This window comes from Perca fluviatilis, chromosome 15 (genome assembly GCF_010015445.1).
Source record: "Perca fluviatilis chromosome 15, GENO_Pfluv_1.0, whole genome shotgun sequence".
NCBI classification, from domain to species: Eukaryota; Metazoa; Chordata; class Actinopteri; order Perciformes; family Percidae; genus Perca; species Perca fluviatilis.
Genome location: NC_053126.1, coordinates 17,296,287 through 17,317,871, shown reverse-complemented (window position 1 = coordinate 17,317,871; position 21,585 = coordinate 17,296,287). Strand labels below are relative to the sequence as shown.

Sequence of the window (21,585 nt, the reverse complement as noted above, 5' to 3'; positions counted from 1 at the left end):
TCTGAAATGCATGACAAGTTGCACTACACAGTTTCAAAATGTAAGAGGATTATTAATGTTTGCCGACATAACTGGGACTTACAGTGAGCTACACTGGAATTGTCACCCTTTGTGTTTTACAGCATCAAAGTTGTTTGACTACTGAATTATTAAAACTAGTCTATCAACAATATTCTGTCTGAATACATTCAGTTTAGCAACCTTGATTTATACACTGGAAACTGCAAGGAGTTATGTCTAAAATAAGGCCCTAAGGCCTGTCAAATCTGACTCCAATTTATTAATTCCTGCGTCTTCTTCTTCTTCTTAAGTTTTCCAGAACACAAGGATTAATCTGAGACGAGGAGTTCAGTTAATAGAAAACAAGGTAATATATGAAGGGCCATATGTATGTTCGGACACTGGTACATTTTCTTCAGAGGAGGGGATGAAATGATTCTGAGCAAAACTGTGGTCGTTCATTTTGGACATTTTCATTTTGGATGTTCAGTTCCAGTGAATAGCCGAGCAATTACAGACCTTCCTGAACTCCATAGTAAATAAATATTGTAAAGGAAGAGACAGAAAAAAAACTCCTAGAGTAGACCTACTGCAGTTTTGCACTGTATTTCTGTCCTGATTTTTTTTGTTACTGTTGCACTTGGTATAATTTCCACTCTCTATCATCTGTACGTGTCGAGTGATGACTTGCCACAAAAGTGTCAAGAACAAGTATGTGCAACTCTGTTTGCTGCTGTTTTTTTTCCTGTTTCTCGAAGTGATGCTGGTGCTTTGACACAGACTGAGATCATCGCTAGACTTTTAAGTGAATGTCTTTTTCTTTTAGACACTCCAACGCTTCCCCACTTCTTCAAGGTTTCCGAATGTGTTTTTGTCTCACTCAAAATAAATGGTTTGTGTTCTGCAAGAATCAGAACAGAAGAATATTCTGATGGCACTCCAAGATTCAAGGACTACATGGTAGTTTTAAGTCATTAAAGTACAAATGACATTTTAGGGCCCAAGCACCGATGGATTTTACAAAGAATAGATTGCTGATAGCACCATGAATTGTGCATCACCTTCAACCGCTATCTGCCCCATTTAGAAAAAACATTGTGGTTTCTGTAAAAATCAGTACATTTGTTACGTTATGTTACTTAATTTCCTTAGTTCTGTTTGTTCCATAAAGTAAAAAAAAAAAACACCGTTGGGACACGCACCCGGTCTCCTGGGGGCAGTGTTGGGAAGGATACTTTCAAAACGTATTTCGTTACAGAATACATGTCCACAAATGTAATTTGTAACGTATTCCATTACAGGCCTATTCTGGTGTGTTCTTCTATTCCAACTGAATGTACTGAATGTGTAACTAAACAAGCAGATAGATTGTTGTATTTGTAGTCCCGAACTAGCTTAGAAATCTAGACGCACCCCAGTGGCAGCAAATTTATTTTGCAGCCAGGGGGGTCTAGGCACTGGACTTGCGAGCTGGAAAAAACTAATTCTGGTCAGGCCAATCACATCGTGTATAGTCAGTGGGCGGGCTTATGGCTGCTGCTGCTGCTGCTGGGAACAGCGGTCTTCTGGAATACTTGGTGTTAAGCTTTTCTTTGAGAAAAGAACAAAGAACGGCACAGAAATCATTCTTAAAAAAGGAAGATGTGTTCGGAGTTTTTCTGACCGGATACCAAAAGTTTAATCTATCAACTAGCTTCGCTACCTTCTTCGTTGCTCTGCCTGGTTGTAGCACTATCCTATTACGTGCAGAGGGAATTTGAAAGACAACCGTTTAACCCGCCCCTCGGACTGAGCCCTGTCAATGGTGAGTTCCCAGACCCAACATCTTAATGTGGGTCTGGCTTGTCAGGCTAGTCCCGAACTGCATACTACAAAAATCTAACCACAGTCTAAGCTACCACGAGCTAATTTTAGCTAACGTTAATGTCAAACAGGGCTAGTCAGTCTTTCAACGGCTCTGGAGCTAGTAAATCAGCACATAGGAGAATGTAAAGTCAACTATAAAATAGCAAGGTGACCAGTAAAACTACAGCAGACGACTACCCTTGGCTAATTAAAAAAAATAACTTACTTTAAGATGCTTCTTCAGGTTGGAGGTGGAGTAATCTGGACGCTAAAAGCAGGTTGGTTGCTGGCAAGCAGAGGTTGCACTGCAAAGTTATATTTCGTTCTCCCTGTTCTTTCTTTAATGTGAAATACTGTTTGAATTTCCAAGATAGAAACACATTCCTGCCCTGGCTCTGTTGTGCCGGTTCCAACTCCGTTGTGACTCATCACGCAAATAGCTAATTTTTTCATTTTCATATCGGGGCTTCTGGGAAATGCATGGAGTTGCCTTAATTTATTAAACTTGTGAAACAGAGAAGTATCGTCATGTAATCCATTGATTTCAACAATGTAACTGTATTCTAAATACCAACTATTTAAATTGTAACTGTAACAGAATACAGTTACTCATAATTTGTATTCTGAATACGTAACGCCGGTACATGTAGGCGTTACTCCCCAACGCTGCCTGGGGGTCCTGTGTTTGTTTGACCTACCTCCTAATGCAGAATTCTGCACTCTTATACTTCCTTACCTAACTTACTGCTTTGCCACTATAAACGTAAATATGTGCTGTAATTGCTGCTTGAACAAACAACTTTCTCGTAATTTGGTGACCTTGAGCAGGCCTGCATTGTTTAAACTGAGCATAATAAAATGTTACAAACTGAAATGCCGACATTTTCAGCTCGCAGCAGTCACACAAAATATGAAAAAGTCTACATCAGAAGCTTCCCTTGTGTTCACCCAAAATACAAAAAATATGTTTTGTGTGTCTGATTGGATCAGTGGGTAGAGCAGGCGCACACATACAGAGGTTTATACCTCAACGCAGAGGTCCAGGGTTCAAATCTGACCTGTGACGATTTCCTGCTTTTATTCCCCCTTTCTCACCCAGCTGTCCTGTCAAATTAAAGGCAGAAAATAATACAAAATAAATATATTTTGCATATAGTTATCTAGAGTGCTACAGAGTCTAATCATGCTGGTGTTTACCTGGCATTCGAAATGAAAGGACTAACACTAGTGTAATTTATAAACAAGGCAGTGTGAAACAAGCTTTTAACCAGGCCCATTCCCATGTTATACATTAAGCAAGTAGGAATATATATTATGCACATTCACTAATCCATTCCACATTCACTTTTTACCAGAGAAGTTAGACTGCAGGGGATAAACTGAAATTTGTCCATGGATTGATTAAATTTGGAACAAAAATGTGGAAGAATCTATTAAAAGCTGTCCATATATATTATATTCTATCACTGGCATTCAAGAATTAAAAATGTGACGTTTGAAAGATCCTTGTGATTCTTTGCATTATTCAAAATGGATCAGAGCGTGATTATTCACTGCAGGGGTTATGAAATTTTACTGAATCAGCCATGTTTGAAATCAGGAGCCCTCAGCAGAGGCTGTGTACTTCAAAGGTAATCAGAACAGTTTTTGTTCATCGGAGACAATTGATCTTTTTTGTTCAAGGAATATTTATGCTTCAGGCTTTCCTAAGACATTTCAAACAACCTGTCATTAAGTATGTGATTGTAATATCAATGCAAAGTAAGATGCAACTAGGTAATCCACTCCCTGATAGTAATGTACAGTTACTGTTTTCCTATTACCAAGCCATTTCCTGTACAGTAGCATTCAGTCCCAGACAGTCCTGTGTGGATTCAATCAGTGGATGGACGGTTGGCAAATGTGGCAGGAGCAGTTAGTACTATAAGGCAGTAAAGGTGACAGATTTACTTGTATGTATAAGCGTGTATAATACGATTCTGCAACTGGAAATTAAGGCATTTGTAATTAGGTCAAGCTTTTGGAACATTTTGTGTTTTTAAGATCCTCTTACATACACTATGAACAGACTGATCTTTGCTCAGGCAATTCAGCAATATACACAGGTTTTCCTGACCGACTAAAGATATGGGTGATAATACCCTACTTAATACTGATAAGTTTGTGGAAAATCTGTATAACTGCTCTCATACACTGGCTGCTTTGTCTCTATTTTAGCAACATCTTACAGGTGTAGCACACCTCCAAAAAAATGCTTCTTCTTTTTAAAACCTGCAGTTAAAAATCCTAATTTGTTGCTGCAGAGAGACAGCAAAGTCATCCTTCATATTGTTGTATTATTGTCAGAAGAATGTCCCTTCTCAATTTTCTGCAGCTCTCATTAACAATTACAACAGTGTGTATACGACAGAAAGTAAGAGAATTAATTCTGAAAATAAACTGTCACACGAAACTATATGAAAGTGATTGCAGGTTGGTGTGTGAGTTATTTCAGTGTACTGTGTAAGAGGAAAGTTTTCCAAGTGTAACGTAGTCCATTCCCGAAATCTACCACTGACTGTGTCTGATATTGGCCGCACAGGTATAAGGATGTGTTGGCATGTAGTCAAATTTGAGAACGTAAAGGTAACATGTAATTCATTTAACTTGTCTCTCATATGTGTTTTCCCCCTGGCGTTTGAGTGATGTTTTTTGCTTATTTCAAGCATTAGTAACCTCTGTGCACTCGCTGGTGGTAGATCAGCATCATCTAATGTAACAATGACTGGGGGTCAGTAAGTCAGTTATAGTATCTTCAAAAAAGGGTTTCAAGTCAGGGTCAGACCTCACTCAAGTCCAGGGAAGAACTTTAGTTGCTCCGCAGATGTCACTGAGGTCAGATCAGTCTGTCTGAACGCCACACAGCCAGCAGAGTCTGTGTCCTTTCTGCCATTGCTTTGGATTTTGTTTGGAGGCTAAGGAAACCTGGCTGGCTCTGTTGTGCCAGAACCTCGAGTCGTCTCATGTCCAGAAACATAGAGCCTCCGGCAACCTCCCTGACAGTTTTATCATCACTATTCAACATGTTGAGAAAATGGGACAGGCTGGAGGATTTGTAAATCTACTCTACAGTCTGTGCACCAAACCCTCGCTCCAGTTGGTGTGGATGAAAATGTCTCAAGTTGACTGGGAGTTTGAACCACCAAACCACTCAGAAACCAAAGACACTGACTATCAATGTCGCTCAATGACGGAATTTACTGATATATTAATTAATGGAGAGATGGTTTTGGATTTTGGACACCTGGATACACACAAAAACACTTATACTTTATGAACACAAAGAAACAGAGAGTGGACTGATCCTTGGTTTAGAATAAATATCTGGCAGATGCAGATCCAGTGAAAACAATGCTAATCTGAGGGAAATTTAATATTTATGTGTCACACAAACTGGCCTGGAGGAACAATCAGAAGGCTCTGCTGTAGGAATCAGATAGCAGCACTCTGACTGCGCACCAGCCACACACAAGCTGCTCATTTGCACTCGCTTCACACGTCTGATTGCAAGTGTGTGTGACTTGCAGTGTGCATGATGAATTTATGTGTTATGTTGTTGTTTTTTCAACCAGTGTATCCTCACCATCACTGGCATCTTTCCTGCTCAGAGTAGGGAGTTCTGCCGACTCCCACGGAGAGGAATCCAGAAGCTGAGATGTGAGTGAAGTACACAGGGACACTTTGTTATGCACCGCGTGGCCCAACATGGGTTGGAGAGCACATAAAGTGGACGTAATACTGACTGACAATTCCTGATACTTACCCTCCAGCCCCCATACTAATCTCCATATACTGAGAATGGTGGGCAGACATTTTATAAAAGCTTGTGAGATGCAACCAGGAGAGGAGGGGGATTTTTTTTTTGCTCTGATTGAACACCTGTCGATTGAAAAACATTTCACTGATTGGGAATACATGAGTGGAGAAAATAATCATCCCCATCAATCATCTAGGCCTATCACTCTATCATATATTCGTACCCTGGTACAATTAGAAGTGCTATTCGTACCCTGGTGCAATTAGAAATGAATGCTATTCATACCCTGCCGGTGCACACAGCAATGTGTCTGGTACAAATATCAATGTATGCTATTTGCACCCCTGTGCATTTACAGTACCTTGGCATATATTTACACACAGTTATCTATACTACTCATGTATTACACCTTTTTGGAATATTATCATTGCAGTGTCCAATATTTCGCACACTTCAGAGACACGCTAATACATACACTTGCGTGGGCCACAATTTTTTTTTTTTTACAGGGTGGTAGGGGAAGATTCATGAATATTCATTAGGGAACTCATCACTGATTGGCTCACCCTGACATTCTTACCCTAACCATAACCAATCCCACTCCTCTTGCCTAAACTTAACCAACCCAACCAGAGCAGGCAACGAGTACTAGCCATTCAGGGGTGAGTCCCCTAATGAATATTCATGAGTCTTCCACTATCACCCTGCAAAAAAAATTTCGCGTTCGCGGGCCCTGACTTGCGCAATGGCATGCAAATTATCCAATCCAAAATGAAAAAACTAAGATCACCTCACTGGGGAATCAACCTTCAAATTGAAAGTCCAAAGAGAAAAATCTGAAGCAGCAGTCAAAGAACTTCACTTTCATTAGTTTCAGTGTCAATTTAAATGAGGAGGCGTGGCCCAACGGCTGGTGGGAGGGTCTGAAACCACTTCCCGCTGACAGCGGTTGCTGTGAGTGTTACTGGCCGCCGGTAAGCAAGCGATCCCGGCCACCGCCAGCTGGCTGTCACCTAAGACTGGAGCTTCCAAGTCTGACAACATATCGGAGAAAATGTGCAATTGGCCATACATTTTTATAAAACTGCCCATTTTCAAACTGTACACAGTTAATTTCTCGCATAAAACAGTCTGGGCCACACTTCATTTAAATTGACACCTGTCACTTCTAAATGAAAAGCTTAATGTTAAATCAAAATCCAAAAGGTGAATCTTAAAATGTCAATGTCAAATGTAAAACATAAAATTCAAAAGATAAAATGTCAAATGTCAAATTATAAAGGGGTAAGGCTAAAATAAAATAATTTCTTTTTTTATATTTGAGATTTTAATTTAAGTATTTCCATTTAAGCTTTTACATTTCACATTTAATTTTGGCATGATTTTTCCTAGTAGTGTAGTAAAATAATAATATTTTTAATTAAAATAATAATTTGATCTTGCTTCGTTTTCTCTTTGGACTTTCATTTTGAATTATGAATAAATATTGCCTCCATAGTGAATAGATCAGCTGTGTGGCTGAGGCTATTCGTACCGGGGGTGCAAATAGACACTCCGGAAAGTAAATGTGAGATATGTATCACTGGTGAGAAATCAACATCTAAGGTCAGTTTTTACACAGAAGTTTAATCTAAGCTAGTTTTTTTCCACCAGTGAAAAAGAAATCTACTGGTGCTACAAATAATGATAAATATTTCCTCATTACAATTATTATGCCTCCTATCAAACTACATTCATTGATTTCCAGAGGCTAATGGTTATGTAATGGTTAGTAGAGATATTTTTCCACTTTAGATATAAGTTAGAGTCAAATACTAAAACTACAAGCTTATGAGAAAGCATTATGCAATATTATAGTTGTTAAAGAAATATTAAACCATACATACTTTAAAATATAATATACTGCTATTAAGTTTACCATAGGTTTAAAGGACACTCACACTTTATTGTATCGCCCAATATATAATATTTCATAGCTACACTATAATGTAGCTGTAAGCAGATACAAGCATTTATTCTATGGCCTTTAATTGATAGGATAGCTTAAAGACCATTTATCAAATGTTTATAATAGCGCTAACAAATGCAAAATAAGAAGAACGTTACTAAAATAATAACTGGATAAGTGGTAAAACACATCAACAGGAGCATGCAAAAGAATTCAACTTGGTAATGAATGTATCGAGCAATCCCTTTCCTCCAGTGTTTCCTAGTGCAGAAGCACTAAAACAGTAATACAAAATGAGCCATGAACCGTCACTGAAACTAATGAAAGTGAAGTTCTTTGACTGCTGCTTCAGGGTTTTTTTTTTGATTGTATACACGAAAAATTTATTTAGAGATATTTCTTTTTAACTGATGACTGCACTCTGTGTTTCTAAATCAAGCATTTACAAGAATTAAACAAAATACATTCATAAACAATATTCAGCATAACAGAAGAAACATTCTGTATATTAAGTTGTATTATGCACTGACTTAAACTAGTTGATACCTTCTACACCTGCAGTCACTCAGTGCAAACAAACCCTGAATTACATCTGAAACAAAAAAAAAAGTCATTTGTAACACATCTTCTGTCAAAAGGTATTCACTAGTAATTTGTTATTTGTTTCCGTTACCATATTATCAATAATTCCCTCAAATTAATAGCATTAACTATAGCAGTAAGACCATAATTTACAGGTTGTTTGAGTTGTTGACATGTCAAATTAGGTCATTTGAGATGACCTCAAATCCATTCCCTCAGATTAATGTTTTATCACGTTCACCTGGGCGCGACATGCTCCTCTCCAGCTGCTTGAGGGATTCTCCCATCAACGTGCGGATCTCGTCCTTTAGCCGGCGGTGGCCATCCAGAGTCAGGTGCCAGAAGCACGACTTCCTCTTGCCATCTCTGAACACCTGGTTGCAGGTTTTGCGGAAGCTGTTGTTGAAGCACAGGTTGTGGTGGATGGTGTTCTTCCAGCCGTCTAGCGCCGTCTGAAAGAAGGGGAAGTGCTCCCTGGTGAATTTGTAAATCTGCTGGACTTTGAGACTCCCAGTGTGGCTGCTCTTGAGCACCAAGGCGATGAGGATGCAAGATGCTTGAGGAGCAGACCCCTTCTACTTACACACTATGGTAGTCAGAGGCAGTACAATTCCTGCATGCATGTCACAAATATTGTTATTAAAATTCCAATTGTAATGTTTTGCTTTGGTATGCAGTTATAGTAATTATTACAGATTAACCTGTGTGGCTGCGGACAGTGAATGGTTTGACAATACAACCTCATTATCTAAAAATGAAAGGCCTCAGCAGGAACAAGAGCAGAAGATATGTATTCTGTGTTATTATTATTTTTGCAAAAGCTTGATGCAATGCTTGACAGGCATTATGTCTTTTTTGAGGGAGCGCAGATGATGAGAAAGCAGCCCTTCTTTCATGGGACGTCTAGGTCTAGTGTAGCGTTGAAGAATAGCAACAGTCTGGTAAATAACATGTCCAAGTGACATGCGTATGTTGGCGGGATGTGGAGCAAAGGCCGATGGGCCACTGCCCTCAGAAAAACTCAAACGTATCCTCACCTCAGCCCTGTCAGATTGAAACTGAAAACAAACATGAATCAAGACACTGTGGAAAACAATATATATGTATTTATATATATATATATATATATATAAGTATTTTAGGTAGGTTGCCTTTTCATTGATTTTTCATTGAGTTCATGTCTTATTAAGGGATGAGAGCAGGATATTGTACAGAAGATTTATTTGTGCTTTTATATATTTATATTATATGTCCAAGAGAGCTGCATAATGTCTTATGTAATTTATTAGAGGTATAAACCGGCTTGTTTGATGTGCAGAATAGCGTCCAGAGGGACGCTACATGTTCTTGTGAAACACTGCAAGACTAACTAATTGCTGACTATAGTGTATGCAAAGATGCAATACAGTCTGCTACGTACAGTAGCTGGTAAATGATAGATTCGCGATCATTACCCCTAATGATTATTATTTTTACAAAAACAGGAACACTAGCAGTGGAGTTTTTTTATCAAAAAAATTGGTGGGGCATAATTTCAAAAGATGGGCTACATACCAGTAAAACTAGAATGCTCTATATCTCACTCTGTTAGTCAATAAACCACATGGCTCCACAAAACAGACAGTGTTGTAATGTGAACACTGTCACTACCAGTGGCAGTTGTTTAGGTGACTGCAAGCCCAGCTACAGGCACCGCCAGATGACGGTGCTTTTAGGGGCCATGGTAGTAACGTTAGAGTTTAGACAGAAAAAGGTCACTCACCAAGGCTGAGGGCTCACTAAAGAGAAAGGCGACGCTGCGGTTCTTCCTCTGGGCAAACTTGACTGATTTTGTGAGCTAACCACTCTATGTTAAACCACTGTTATACTTTCACCAGCAGTTTGACAGCAGATGACAATATCCCGAGGCTGGTGGGCACCAAGGCGTTTTAATTCCAGTTTCTCCTCCAAAGGGTTCAAACCTGTGCTTGAGTATAAAATCCACTTCGATCATTTTTCAAGTTAACTAGCGACGATAACACAATCTCCCCTCTTCGCTCTTCTTGCAGACTGTTGGCGCCGCGCCAGACAGCCAATCATATCTGAGATATGAAATGACACTGTCGTGGGGCTACGACAGCCCCACTGGCCATCAAATTTGTGTGATCTACATTAAACACACTGACACTCTGAGGATGCGTATTAATAATTTCCCACATATGCACATTGCATTGTGTGAGAGGGGCTAGCCATAGTCTACCGCGAACACAGGAGAACGCAGTCTGAAGCAGCAATGCAGGGGCAGAATGTGAAATAAAAATCCTACGACTGGTCATTATAGCGACAGGTGGGGCACAGACGCTAATGACCAGTCACCACTGGACATGAGGCTTGCACAACACAACCAACTGGACTGTGAGGTAATTCAATATAAGGCACATATCCTGAGTATATTTAAAACAATCTGATCTCACAGAATTCCGTGAAATGAACACGGCCCCTTAACTCAAAATCTGTGGCAGTTTCACGGAATCGCCGAAAATTCCGTGATGGGCCCACGGAAGAATTCCATGAAATGAACACAGCCCCTTAAGTTAACGGGGTGGTGATGGCGCAGTGTGTATGACACATGCCTTTGGTGTGGGAGACCTGGGTTCGATTCCCACTGCGATACACCAACCAATGTGTCCCTGAGCAAGACACTTAACCCCTAGTTGCTCCAGAGGCGTGCGACCTCTGACATATATAGCAGTTGTAAGTCGCTTTGGATAAAAGCATCAGCTAAATAACATGTAATGTAAGAGTATGTGCATACATACGGCATCCAAAAAGTTAAGGGAAAGGTCTTGGCAGGACAACGGGACGGTTGGGTTTAGGAAAATAACAACGGACGGTTGAGTTTAGGAAAACAATAACGGGACACGGGACAACAACGGGACGGTTGAGTTTAGTAAAAGAAGAAAGGGATGGTTGGGTTTAGTAAAAGAAGAACGGAACGGTTGCATTTAGTAATACAAGAAAGCAACAGTTCGGTTTAGGAAATGTAACACGCGGGACACAATCCCTGGTCTCCTGGGTGAAAGTCCTGTGTTTGACCCATCCACCACCCCAACCAACCTCCTTACGTGGATTTTCAGGCTTTCATACTACTCGCTACCGTATCTTCTCACTGACTTTTCTTTGGCATTGTTTTCCGTGGTGGCCACATGGAATTTTCCATAGATATAGAACAATATGTTCTATATCTATGGAATTTTCACATATTCCGTGCCACCACCACGTAATGCGCTGTTAACAGTTTGTGCTCATTTCACGGAATTCTGTGAGACCAGGCTGATTTAAAAACAAAATCAAGTTGACCGCTGCAATCTGGCTCATCTGGTCAAACAAAGACACATTCTAAACAATGCGCCGATGCAATAAGTAACAATGGGTGTAAAACCTTCCTGATGGTACAGCAAAAAAGATTTACAGCAGCTTTTAACTCACATCACACCCTCATCCCAACTTACTACATACAAACCAGAAAGAGGGAAAATTACTGCTTTCAGAAATTATTCAAGTAGGTTCTACTGAACTAAACCAGTCAGAAGATAGAATCTGCTTAACTGTGAAATGATAAAAATACTCCTGAACCTCTGTTTGCAGAAAGGAGAGACGATCAATAACAATCAAGACTCTGATTAGACGAAAGGGCCTATCTTGTTTGGATTGCCTTACATCAGATCTTTGCGAGTAGTCAGGCCTGTGAGTTACCAATGTTTGGACAAATAAAATCAGACATGTTGACTCTCAGTTAGTGGAATGAAGTCTCTCTGCTTTTGCTGAACAAAGGTTTTCTCATCTAAACCTACTCGCTCACATGGGAAATGGTATTTTTTATTATTAAGTGAGCCTTTTTTTGGTCATATACCAAGATAGAGAGTGTGGGTAAAACGGTGGGTATCTCACATGTTCACCTGTCCTCTATACAGCAGCAGGGTGTGAGGATCAGTTCATCCATGGCTGCTGAGCGAGGAATATTCTCCAGATCCAGAGCGACTTTAAAGATGGTGGCAGATCAGCCGAGAGCTGCAGATGAGAGATGAAAGAAGAAGGGAGAGATGAAGAGGGAGGACTGGAGGAGAGACAGAAAGAGATAGAGTAAGGTGGGAAGTTAATATCCCCCACACACAATATCCTGAATATCATCCAAGTGAAAGAACAGCAAGCCCATCAATTCAAATATGCACAATTACTGCAAGTGTTGAACTGCTTGATATTTTAAACATGTCACAGGGATTTTCAGCTTGAACCTGAGACTGTGGTGGAAGTCAGAGAATAACCAACTGCTGTCTTGTGAAAGGATCAGCCTGATAATCTTTGTAATATTAAAAACGCATCTGTTATCCTGTGTAGTGGAGCAGGAGGATGTGGCCTAAATCATGCTAGGTAAGTGACTCCCATTTCAAATAAAAAAAGCTCCTTGCAGTGGTTCCTAATTTATGAAAACTGTTTTGAAAACTGCGCAGTGATTTTCAGTGTATTTACTATCCTGTCGTCATTAGCATTCTTTTGTACTCCTTAAGCTGTGGGTCATGACGGCAAATTCTATAGCACATTGTGTTCTTTACAGATTTAAATAAATAAATTGCTGCAATTAAAATAAACACCATTTTGACTCCAGTCCCCAAAGCTGTAAGCCATATTTCATGCTACATTCATTTATTTTGCTCTTATTTTGTGTATATATATCTTGAACTAACTTATTTCCACTTTTGTATAGGCTACATCAGGATCCCGAAAGATACCGTGAATCATTCCTCCTTGGTTTTCCTTGACGACAACCGATTTTGTTCAATTCCACCTTTTCTTCTTTATTAAAATACCGGAGTACAGGTCCAACCTGACAGCAGACCAATCCCTGAAGCCTCCATATAACACCCTCCCCTGCCACCTCCTGCCCCTAAATTAAGATTAATTACACAACAGGCCAATATGCTGAAATGGGAAATTATATGCTCCCAGGAACAGGGCTCTGTAGATGCTCTGTCTCAGTTAGTGGAACAGCTTTTAGATTGCGCTCACATATCCTTATGCTGAGCACAGCAGGCGTGGGATTGACTGTCTCACTGTATTCTGTGGGCTTGATAATACCTGGCAGAGGGGTCTCAGGATGTGAGGACACTGATTAAAGCCACTTTTATTGCATGTCAGATGGGGTTGAATTCTTCTTATCCTTTTAATCAGTCGTTACGCACACTGAGACAATACATCACACCCCTCTGTGTGATGTGATGCATATCTGGAAGTCTAACAGGCCACACGCAATACAGTATTTTCTACTTACTTTTGACAAGTGGCAGCACTGAAACATTCACACTAAAATAGGAATACAAGTATAATATGTCTGTGTTTTATGTGCCCTCACAGCTGTACACATTCTATATATATCACCAACAACAACTGGCTGCAGACTTGTCTTTGTCTTTGTAGCCATTGCAGTATCAGCATCAAAGGCCCTCACTCTATTAAAGGAAAATCTTTGACCAGCGTGGACCGGCTCAGCCACACGATGCCCCGCTGTGAACATCACCAGAGGAAACATTCATGCTGGGAGAGCCGAGGGAGAGCAGGGGAAGGAGTAGCACTTGTTATGTTATGTGTATTCGGTATATTATGTAATGTATGGACCTCATTGTTCAACATGAAGCTCTGTGTTGTACTCTGCAATCTGTGAAGCATTATGTCCTACTGTGCTCAAGGATGGATGGGCAGCTGGTGGCTGCAACATGCGTCTAAATTATTTCACACATGCCAGAATCTGACACAATTTTAATACATTCAGTAATAAAATAAAGAAGGCTCTGCACACTTGTGAACAATGCAACCATTTAGAAATAAGTATACTGTGTTCAGAACTTTATCAGTGCAAATGTTTGACAAATTAGAATCCAAAACCTCATAATGGGACCTATGCCTCTGCTCTGCTGTGCACATGGGAAATGCAGTTATTCTTTCCAAGATGTGATCGAAGATCTTGGGAACTAAAACTGAATAGACCTTTTTCATGGCAGACATGTTGACATGTCATAGTAGGAAAAGCACAGGTTTATTCAAAACCATTAATGATGGCTGCATTCCACTTAGGAGAGGCCCTGGTATTGTTCATGCTGACTCACTGAAATAGCTTACTGGGACACTTGATGGAATTAAGCCATCGTTAAGGTTATCAGTTTCAGCTGTGCTTTTCCTACTATGACAAATCAAAATGTCTGCTGTGAAAAAGGTCCATTGCACTGCATTTCCCATGTGTCCCACATGCATGACATAAAACAGGTGTGCTCAATTTGGTCGCATTAAAAGGTGTTGGATTCCCTTTGTCAAAAATCTGCCCTGATGAAGGTCTAGAGACCCAAAGTTTGGTTTTATTCTTGTAATGCTTGTGTTCATGGCTAGTTATGTTATTATTGGTGTGCACCTTAATATGGCCAGATAACTTAAAAAATAGGAAGATTTCAGCTTAGTTATTTGATGGAATATTACACTACATTTACAATACATTTGTATCAGAAGTGGTAGCACTGCAACCAACTACTTGAGTATAGTATAAGGTGGTGAATTGTTTGAGATATCTTCCTCAGAAATCACATCAGAATCAGATTATATATATTAGAAATACATCAGATTAACGTTACATTAAAATTATTTAGGTAATGTTGTTTTTATAAATAATGTTTTTTTTGACCCACCTGACTTTTGTGATTTTTATTCTGTGAAGAAGCAACTATTGCTAAGTTTTAACATCTATCTACCAATATCTTACGAGAGATTCATAATAGATGCTGACAATCAGTGCAGACAACCAAGTGCCCTACAGATATGAACAATAACCTGCTGATTCACAGTAGTTTTCTTCCAGATTTCTCAACATTGTGCTTCTAGCTTTCACTTCGTTGGATATGTATACTTTTTTGTGATATTTGTTAAGCAGAACTGTTAGATAAAGCCCAACGTGAGAACTTTTTTAGGTCTGCAGGATTATAACAGTACTTTATGATAGACATGATAAGGAGATCAGTATTACAGGGGATTAGTTAACTAACACAGCCACAACAAGTTTAAGATTAGAGCTCATGATGTATAGTGTCCAATAAAGAAAGAAAGCTTAAACCACCTCTTTCTGCAGAAAGAGCTTACTTTGCAAGAAACATCTCAGAACAAGCCTATAGTTTGGGTTAAATTGCACACAGGAGACAAAAAAAGCCAATGTAGTGCCATGTCGCTCCAAATGCTCTAACAAGCACTTGCACAGTACGACCAAGAACAATTTACAACCATTGTTTAATTTTAGAGCATATACGTTCACAATTTCTCACCTCCTAAGGAAGAATAACAAAAACATTTACGTCCTTCATCAATATTTCCCTGACTCGACAGGCGCTGTCAATGTCACAAACCTCACCAATTCTGATGGTGCACACTAATCAACAACATAACCCCATTCTGGCTTGCTGCTCAGACGTTATAATGGCAAACGTTGAGTAGAATTAAGAATAATGGCCCCATGTTGGCACCAGATATAAATATCAATCATCTGATGATAAACAATGCGGTGCTTCTGCGCAGGACCTGATAACTCTCTCAAAACATATCTCGTCCTTCACCAGAATGTCAGAGTAAACCTGTTTCACAGACAAAAGAGTGCAATGATTAAATTTCTGCCTTCAACCACAGAAACTCAACACTCAGGAGGATGACATGAACCAAGGTCATTGCATTTACATTGCAAAGGATGGCTCCTTGGATCTGTTTGCTTGTTGTTGTTTCTCCTCCGAGCTCCCTGTGAAGAAATATGAAGTGTGAAACATGGAAGGGTAAGGAATGCCGGAGAAGGATCAGTCAGAGAACTATCAATGTGGTGGGCTGTAATCTATTGCAATGACGTTCCCAAGGATCAAAAGCAATGAGCTGCTGACTGTTTAATAAACTGCAAGCTTACACTGCAGTGTTTCTAACTATGATTCATTACTGTCACTGGATCTTCTATGAAAATAAAGGAGGTGCCTGAGGAGGCTACTGGATTCCAGCCACATTAAATTGCTGTAAATTGCCTATGCAATACATGTAAAGACTTTTAGTGGGGTTCTTTTTTTTTTTTTTTTCTTTACTCTTCACTTTATTTTACCACCAATTAAAGATGCATGAAAATAAGAGTTTTAAGATCCTCATAAGTTGCGGCAGGGTTTTCAAGTTGACATACTGAAGGCACAGTTTGATATTTTATTCATTAATGTGTTTCCTTACATCATAATTATTGATGTAGACTTAAACAGCTTGCCTCAAAGTCACGGCTGACATTTCTTACTTTGTGAGAAGCTGACTGCAGTGCAGCTCTTGAGGGCTTTATCTCATCTCTTAGAGCAACAGCTAAATGAACTCTTTAAGACACTCCATAGAGAAGATAAAAGCTGTCATATTGTGGTCAGCATTCTGTAGAATGAGAGTCACTGCATTACTTATCACCAGGGATGAAATTGTTCCACATCCATAATTTTAAAAAGGCAGATCTCCGATATGAAATCTGTGGCATGTCATCCATTAAGTATCTGAAAATGTTTGTTTTAAACAGAACTATGTATCATTTAATTATGCATTTTCCTCTTAGGATGTACAGTATGTGTCAAGATTGTCTATATTACAAAGGTGAAATTACGGCTGTTGTTTTGAATTTTAAATGCCAGAATTAAAAAGCAAAGGCAGTGCTTATCACTGAAGAAAGGCTGTTCGGAAGGCCAGCCAGAGACTGTTGGGAATTGGAGAACAGAGCTTTATACAAACACACACACACACACACACATATTTAGCCTATAGCAGTAGGGCTCTGGTTTTGGGTGTTGCTCTGGTTAAAGCCAACGCTTGGCTGACTCATTACAGTGCTGTTAGTCAGTTTCTGTGGGCAATGGAAACTGGTGACCAAAATGTACTGTGTACTAAAAGTGCTCATATTCTTCAGAGTATTGGACAATCTATATATAATTAATTCTGCTGGGTTCATTGTTATTCTCATTGCTGAAAGTCTGGGGAATGTGATAGGGCCTCTTCTTACTGTTAATTAGCGGAGCAGAGAGGATGGCTTTTTTTTAACTTGTCATGAACATGACACAAAGCTATTAGGTGACATTTGACTCATTGAGATATGGCTGAAATACAATGTGTAGTTCACTTCTCATTTTTAAAAGCTATCTTTCAATGGGGAAATGGTGCAAAGAGGTAAAAAAACAAAAAGAGACAACGAGGCAGTCACTGCTTCAAATGTTTGAGTCCCTCAGAGTTTTCCCCGCTGTGTATTGATGGTTGTTTTTAATTGAGAGGTTTGCATGGAAGTCTCATAACAGCATAAATAAGCACATTTTGGTACATGGGAGGGCTCTTTGTTTCTGTATGTGTCCACATTAAACCAAGAAACAGAATTCACCAGTGATTGTTATGTAAATTACAGCCGTTTTAAATGTATCTATCTGCCAGCCACATCGCTCCACTCTAAGTATAAACAAAAAGTAATGATGAATCCCCTTCAAACTCTATTAAGGTACCAATTCACTCCCTTCCAGCACATTATGTTTATGATGTAAATTTGTGAGTGGAAACATAGCATTTACATCAGAGTAATTAAGAAATGCAGATGATTTTGTGTTTTAGTGCTACATTACTATTGAAGGAACTCGCTTTTTTCTGATCCTAAATAACATTTGTGCCCTTGACAAGAAGCCTATCATCAAATGTTCATAGCAATTTACATAATACTGTAACTGCAGGTAATAATAATAATAAAAAAAACATTGATGTGGATCTTGGTGCCTCCACAGGCTCAACTGTCATCCACTTGGATTCTCTGTATTATAGGGAGGTGAAAAGAAAAATAATTAAAACCACATGATAAAGTGTTACTTTTAGATATTTGACAGGTAATAAAGAATCCCAGACCAGGCTTAACAAAAACATTAGGCCATTTCCCTAAGTCCAGGAACATATTAGTGCAGTTGGAGGATATTCATTCATAAATAAATGATGGTGAAACAGTTTATGGCTGCATCTGGCTATATATCCGTATTAGCTGCTGTGCTCATGAAACCATGAATCATGATAAAGAGGATTCATGAGCACTGAGGCCTCTTTAAAATATGGTTCCTTCAAGCCTTTTGTTCCTGTAGAAAAGCATACCATAAAAGGTCATGCAATGTTTCCTTTTCTATTGCCTGTTAATCCGATAATATATATTTTTTTTACATTCACAACATCCTAGGTCAGGGTAAGAAACTACAAACAGAATATTCTCATGTTGGAAAAGTTTCATCTACTCTCTGTTTGTAAACTATTTCACACTTGACAGGCCAGTTTACGTACTTCTGTGTTACCTTGACAGTTTTTGGGTCTACCGTCGTCCTCATAATACAAGGTGGTCAAGTAACTTTAATGGCTGGAAATTGCAAGATGGTGACTTCTGGTGCAGTCTAGCAGAGCTGGTAGGACCATTATTCCCGTTTACAGTCCACTGAGTCCATTTCCAGCTTCATGTTGCCTCTTTAATACAGCAGAACTTGTTGCTTTCAGATGTGACAGCTCTGGGCTGCTCTCAGTCCATGAAGTGGTTTTACTCTTTTGCAACATTCAAAAAATGGCCAACTTGAGGTTTTCTTGACTGTTTAAAAGCTGTTTTCTCACATGAACTTGGGACAATGTCCGACGAATCAGGTCTGGACATTGTCCAAAGTTGCCATTTCTTACATGTAGCACACATCCGTATATTGTTCGCCCCTTTCAGACATGTGCTGCAAACCTGAACTTGACATTACCCAGAGTAGCTGTATGTGAGAAGGCAAATGTCCAAATCTGTTGGATCAGACATTAAACGGACTTTAGCCTGCCGGCTCCCTCGTACAAAGTCTGTGTAATGTCCAATTATGCCCATGTGTAAATAGAGCAGGTCATTGTCCGGAGAATTCACAGCGAGCGAGTGGGCGTGTTTCTGTCAGGCGCAAAACCAGAAGAAAACAAACAAAGAATGAAAAAGAAATCTAAACCAAACAGAGTGTGTTCAGCAAGTGAGAACCAACTGATACGGACAATCTCCTGTTGGGTGCTGTATCTGTGAAAGGACATGGACATGGCGGGCAGGACATGACGCAGATTCGTAATTTGGTCATAAACATCCAAGTTGCCATTCCTTTAATTTGTCTGATGATTTCGACGCCTGCCCTTGCCGCATGATAAGAATGTCATCAACACGCCCATTCGCTCGCTGTGAATTCTCCAGACAATGACCTGTTCTATTTAAACATGGGCTCAATCGGACATTACACAGACTTTGTACTAGGGACCTGGTAGGGTAAAGTCTGTTTAATGTCTGTTCTGACTGTTCTCACATACCGCACCGCCGGGTAAAGTCATGATAAATATAGGTTTGCAGTGAATGTGTGGAAGGGGCTTATATTTTTAGCCCCAGAAAATGTCCTTATACACTTATAACTTATATTTTAGTATCTTTTCCATGTTCCAAAAGCCCTAAAAAGATGTCCAGTGTATGTTTTGTTGCAAGATATCTCACAAACAATTTCCCTTAGTATTATTCAGTTTTCTTTATTCCACCTGGATGATCCATTCGGTATCAATGCTGCTTTTCAGGGAGTCCAGCTGCATCTGTCAAGGTTAACAAGCAAGTACCCTGCTCTGAAGAAATGGTTAACAAACATAATGTTCTATTGGTATTCCATAAATGTATGCATACTGTACATATATGCAAAGGAAGAACTCAGGTATTGACCTTGTCACTGACAAGTTGAGGCATGTTTTATCCCACTTTGATGGGAATGCAGCCGAACATAGAATCACATGTCATCGTATTAACTGAAAGCACAGTGACGGTACCATCAGTAGAAATCTGCTGAGCAAAGGGTCATTACAACCTGTCTGATTCTGATTTAACAACCGTAACAACAGATAATGGGATATTTAATCCACACTGCATGCTATTCATGTAAAACGCTTTGGATTTACCATCCATGCCAACACACTGATCCACACTTTTGAGCTTAAAAAAATAGACCAAACACTTAGTGATGGTGACGGTTGTTGGTTGGCCTACCGAGTTAATAGATTCGTTAACTTCCCCCACTAGGAACCAAGACACCGCAGAAGACTCGAGCGGTTGCGGTTACATTCGGTCTTGACATACTATTTACTAGGGGTGGTACGGTTCACAAAACCCACGGTTCGGTTTGTATCACGGTTTTAGGGTCACGGTTTTCGGTTCTGTACGGTTCTTGTTATTTTTTCTTTTAATCTTTAACACTCCAGAATATACTTCAGCATAGGATATATAGCTAAAATTAGCATATTGAATGCATGTTGCACAAAACATGCACACAGTGGCAGTTCTATATATTGTTTTATCTCATCATAGGTAACGTGAAATCCAAAATGTTCCCACACACCAGACTATAAACGACGCTGGCGCATCCTCCAGCTCTGGGCAGCCTCTCTCCCACTTGACATTTCTGCACGTGACGTGACGTGACCTGCAGCGGCACCCCCACTCCACTTGAGGGCGGTGGTTCCGGTGTCTCTCAAAATCTGAGCGAAATCTTTTAAACTGACCTTTGTCGATCTGAAATGAAGACAGATTCAGCAACTGCATGGCCTATTTCTCGCTTTTCAGAAACACGTTTCGGTGAACTATTTTAGTACAATATGAGATCGTATTCTGAACGAGCCGCCATGACAGTCTATTTTGAAATTAGGGACCAGCCAGACCCATGTGACGCGATCGTCCAATCAGCTGCCATGGGTTGCGTTTGTCACGCCCATCCCGCTCGTCATTTCCAGTAAGTGTTTAACATAGGTGTATAAAGTGGACACTACGGCAGTAAGAGGTTAGTGCAGCTTAACAGTGTACTGACGAACCGTGCGGTACACACATGCTCCGAACCGAGACTAGCGAACCGAGTGGTTCGGGTGTTTTTTCATGAACCGTACCACCCCTACTATTTACACACTTATACTGACCGACACTAGACTCACGCACTGGCCACGGTTACATTCGATAGCCTGGTGGGCGGTCTCCTCATGACAGTCTAACTACCATGTAGCAACATTCACTTCTAACATTTAACTTAACATAACTACCAAGATAACATTACGTGCATTTGAATGTGATATAATACTTTCCCCTTGGTAATGTAGCCTATGAATTTCCAAGAACACATTCTAAAATGCACGAGACATAAAGGCTTCTGCTATCGGTTTATAACTCAAACTTGCCGAGAACCTAGACACCCGTGATTACATAGACTAACGCATTAGGCACGATTACGGTCTCATTCAGTAGCTTGGTGCGCGGTCTCCTGGTGACAGCCTACCTACCATGTAAAAAAACATTTAACTTAACATAACTACT

General features: G+C 39.8%; 1 protein-coding gene across 1 annotated transcript; it reads right to left on the bottom strand.

The window, feature by feature from the left end:
- Window positions 1-8,119: 8,119 nt before the first annotated feature.
- On the bottom strand, window positions 8,120-10,486 carry LOC120574435 (forkhead box protein N5-like). The gene is made up of 3 exons (XM_039824694.1): window positions 10,477-10,486; window positions 8,413-8,727; window positions 8,120-8,181 (listed from the first exon to the last, which is right to left on the bottom strand). The coding sequence occupies exons 1-3, from the start codon at window positions 10,484-10,486 to the stop codon at window positions 8,120-8,122; spliced, it is 387 nt and encodes a 128-aa protein (XP_039680628.1).
- Window positions 10,487-21,585: the final 11,099 nt, after the last annotated feature.

What these genes read in the sequence shown, in the direction of transcription:
- LOC120574435 (XM_039824694.1), bottom strand. An exon ending in GAGGAGCATGTCGCGCCCAG is followed by an intron (nt 8,182 to 8,412) that starts GTGAACGTGATA and finishes TTTTTGTTTCAG; the next exon opens with ATGTAATTCAGGGTTTGTTT.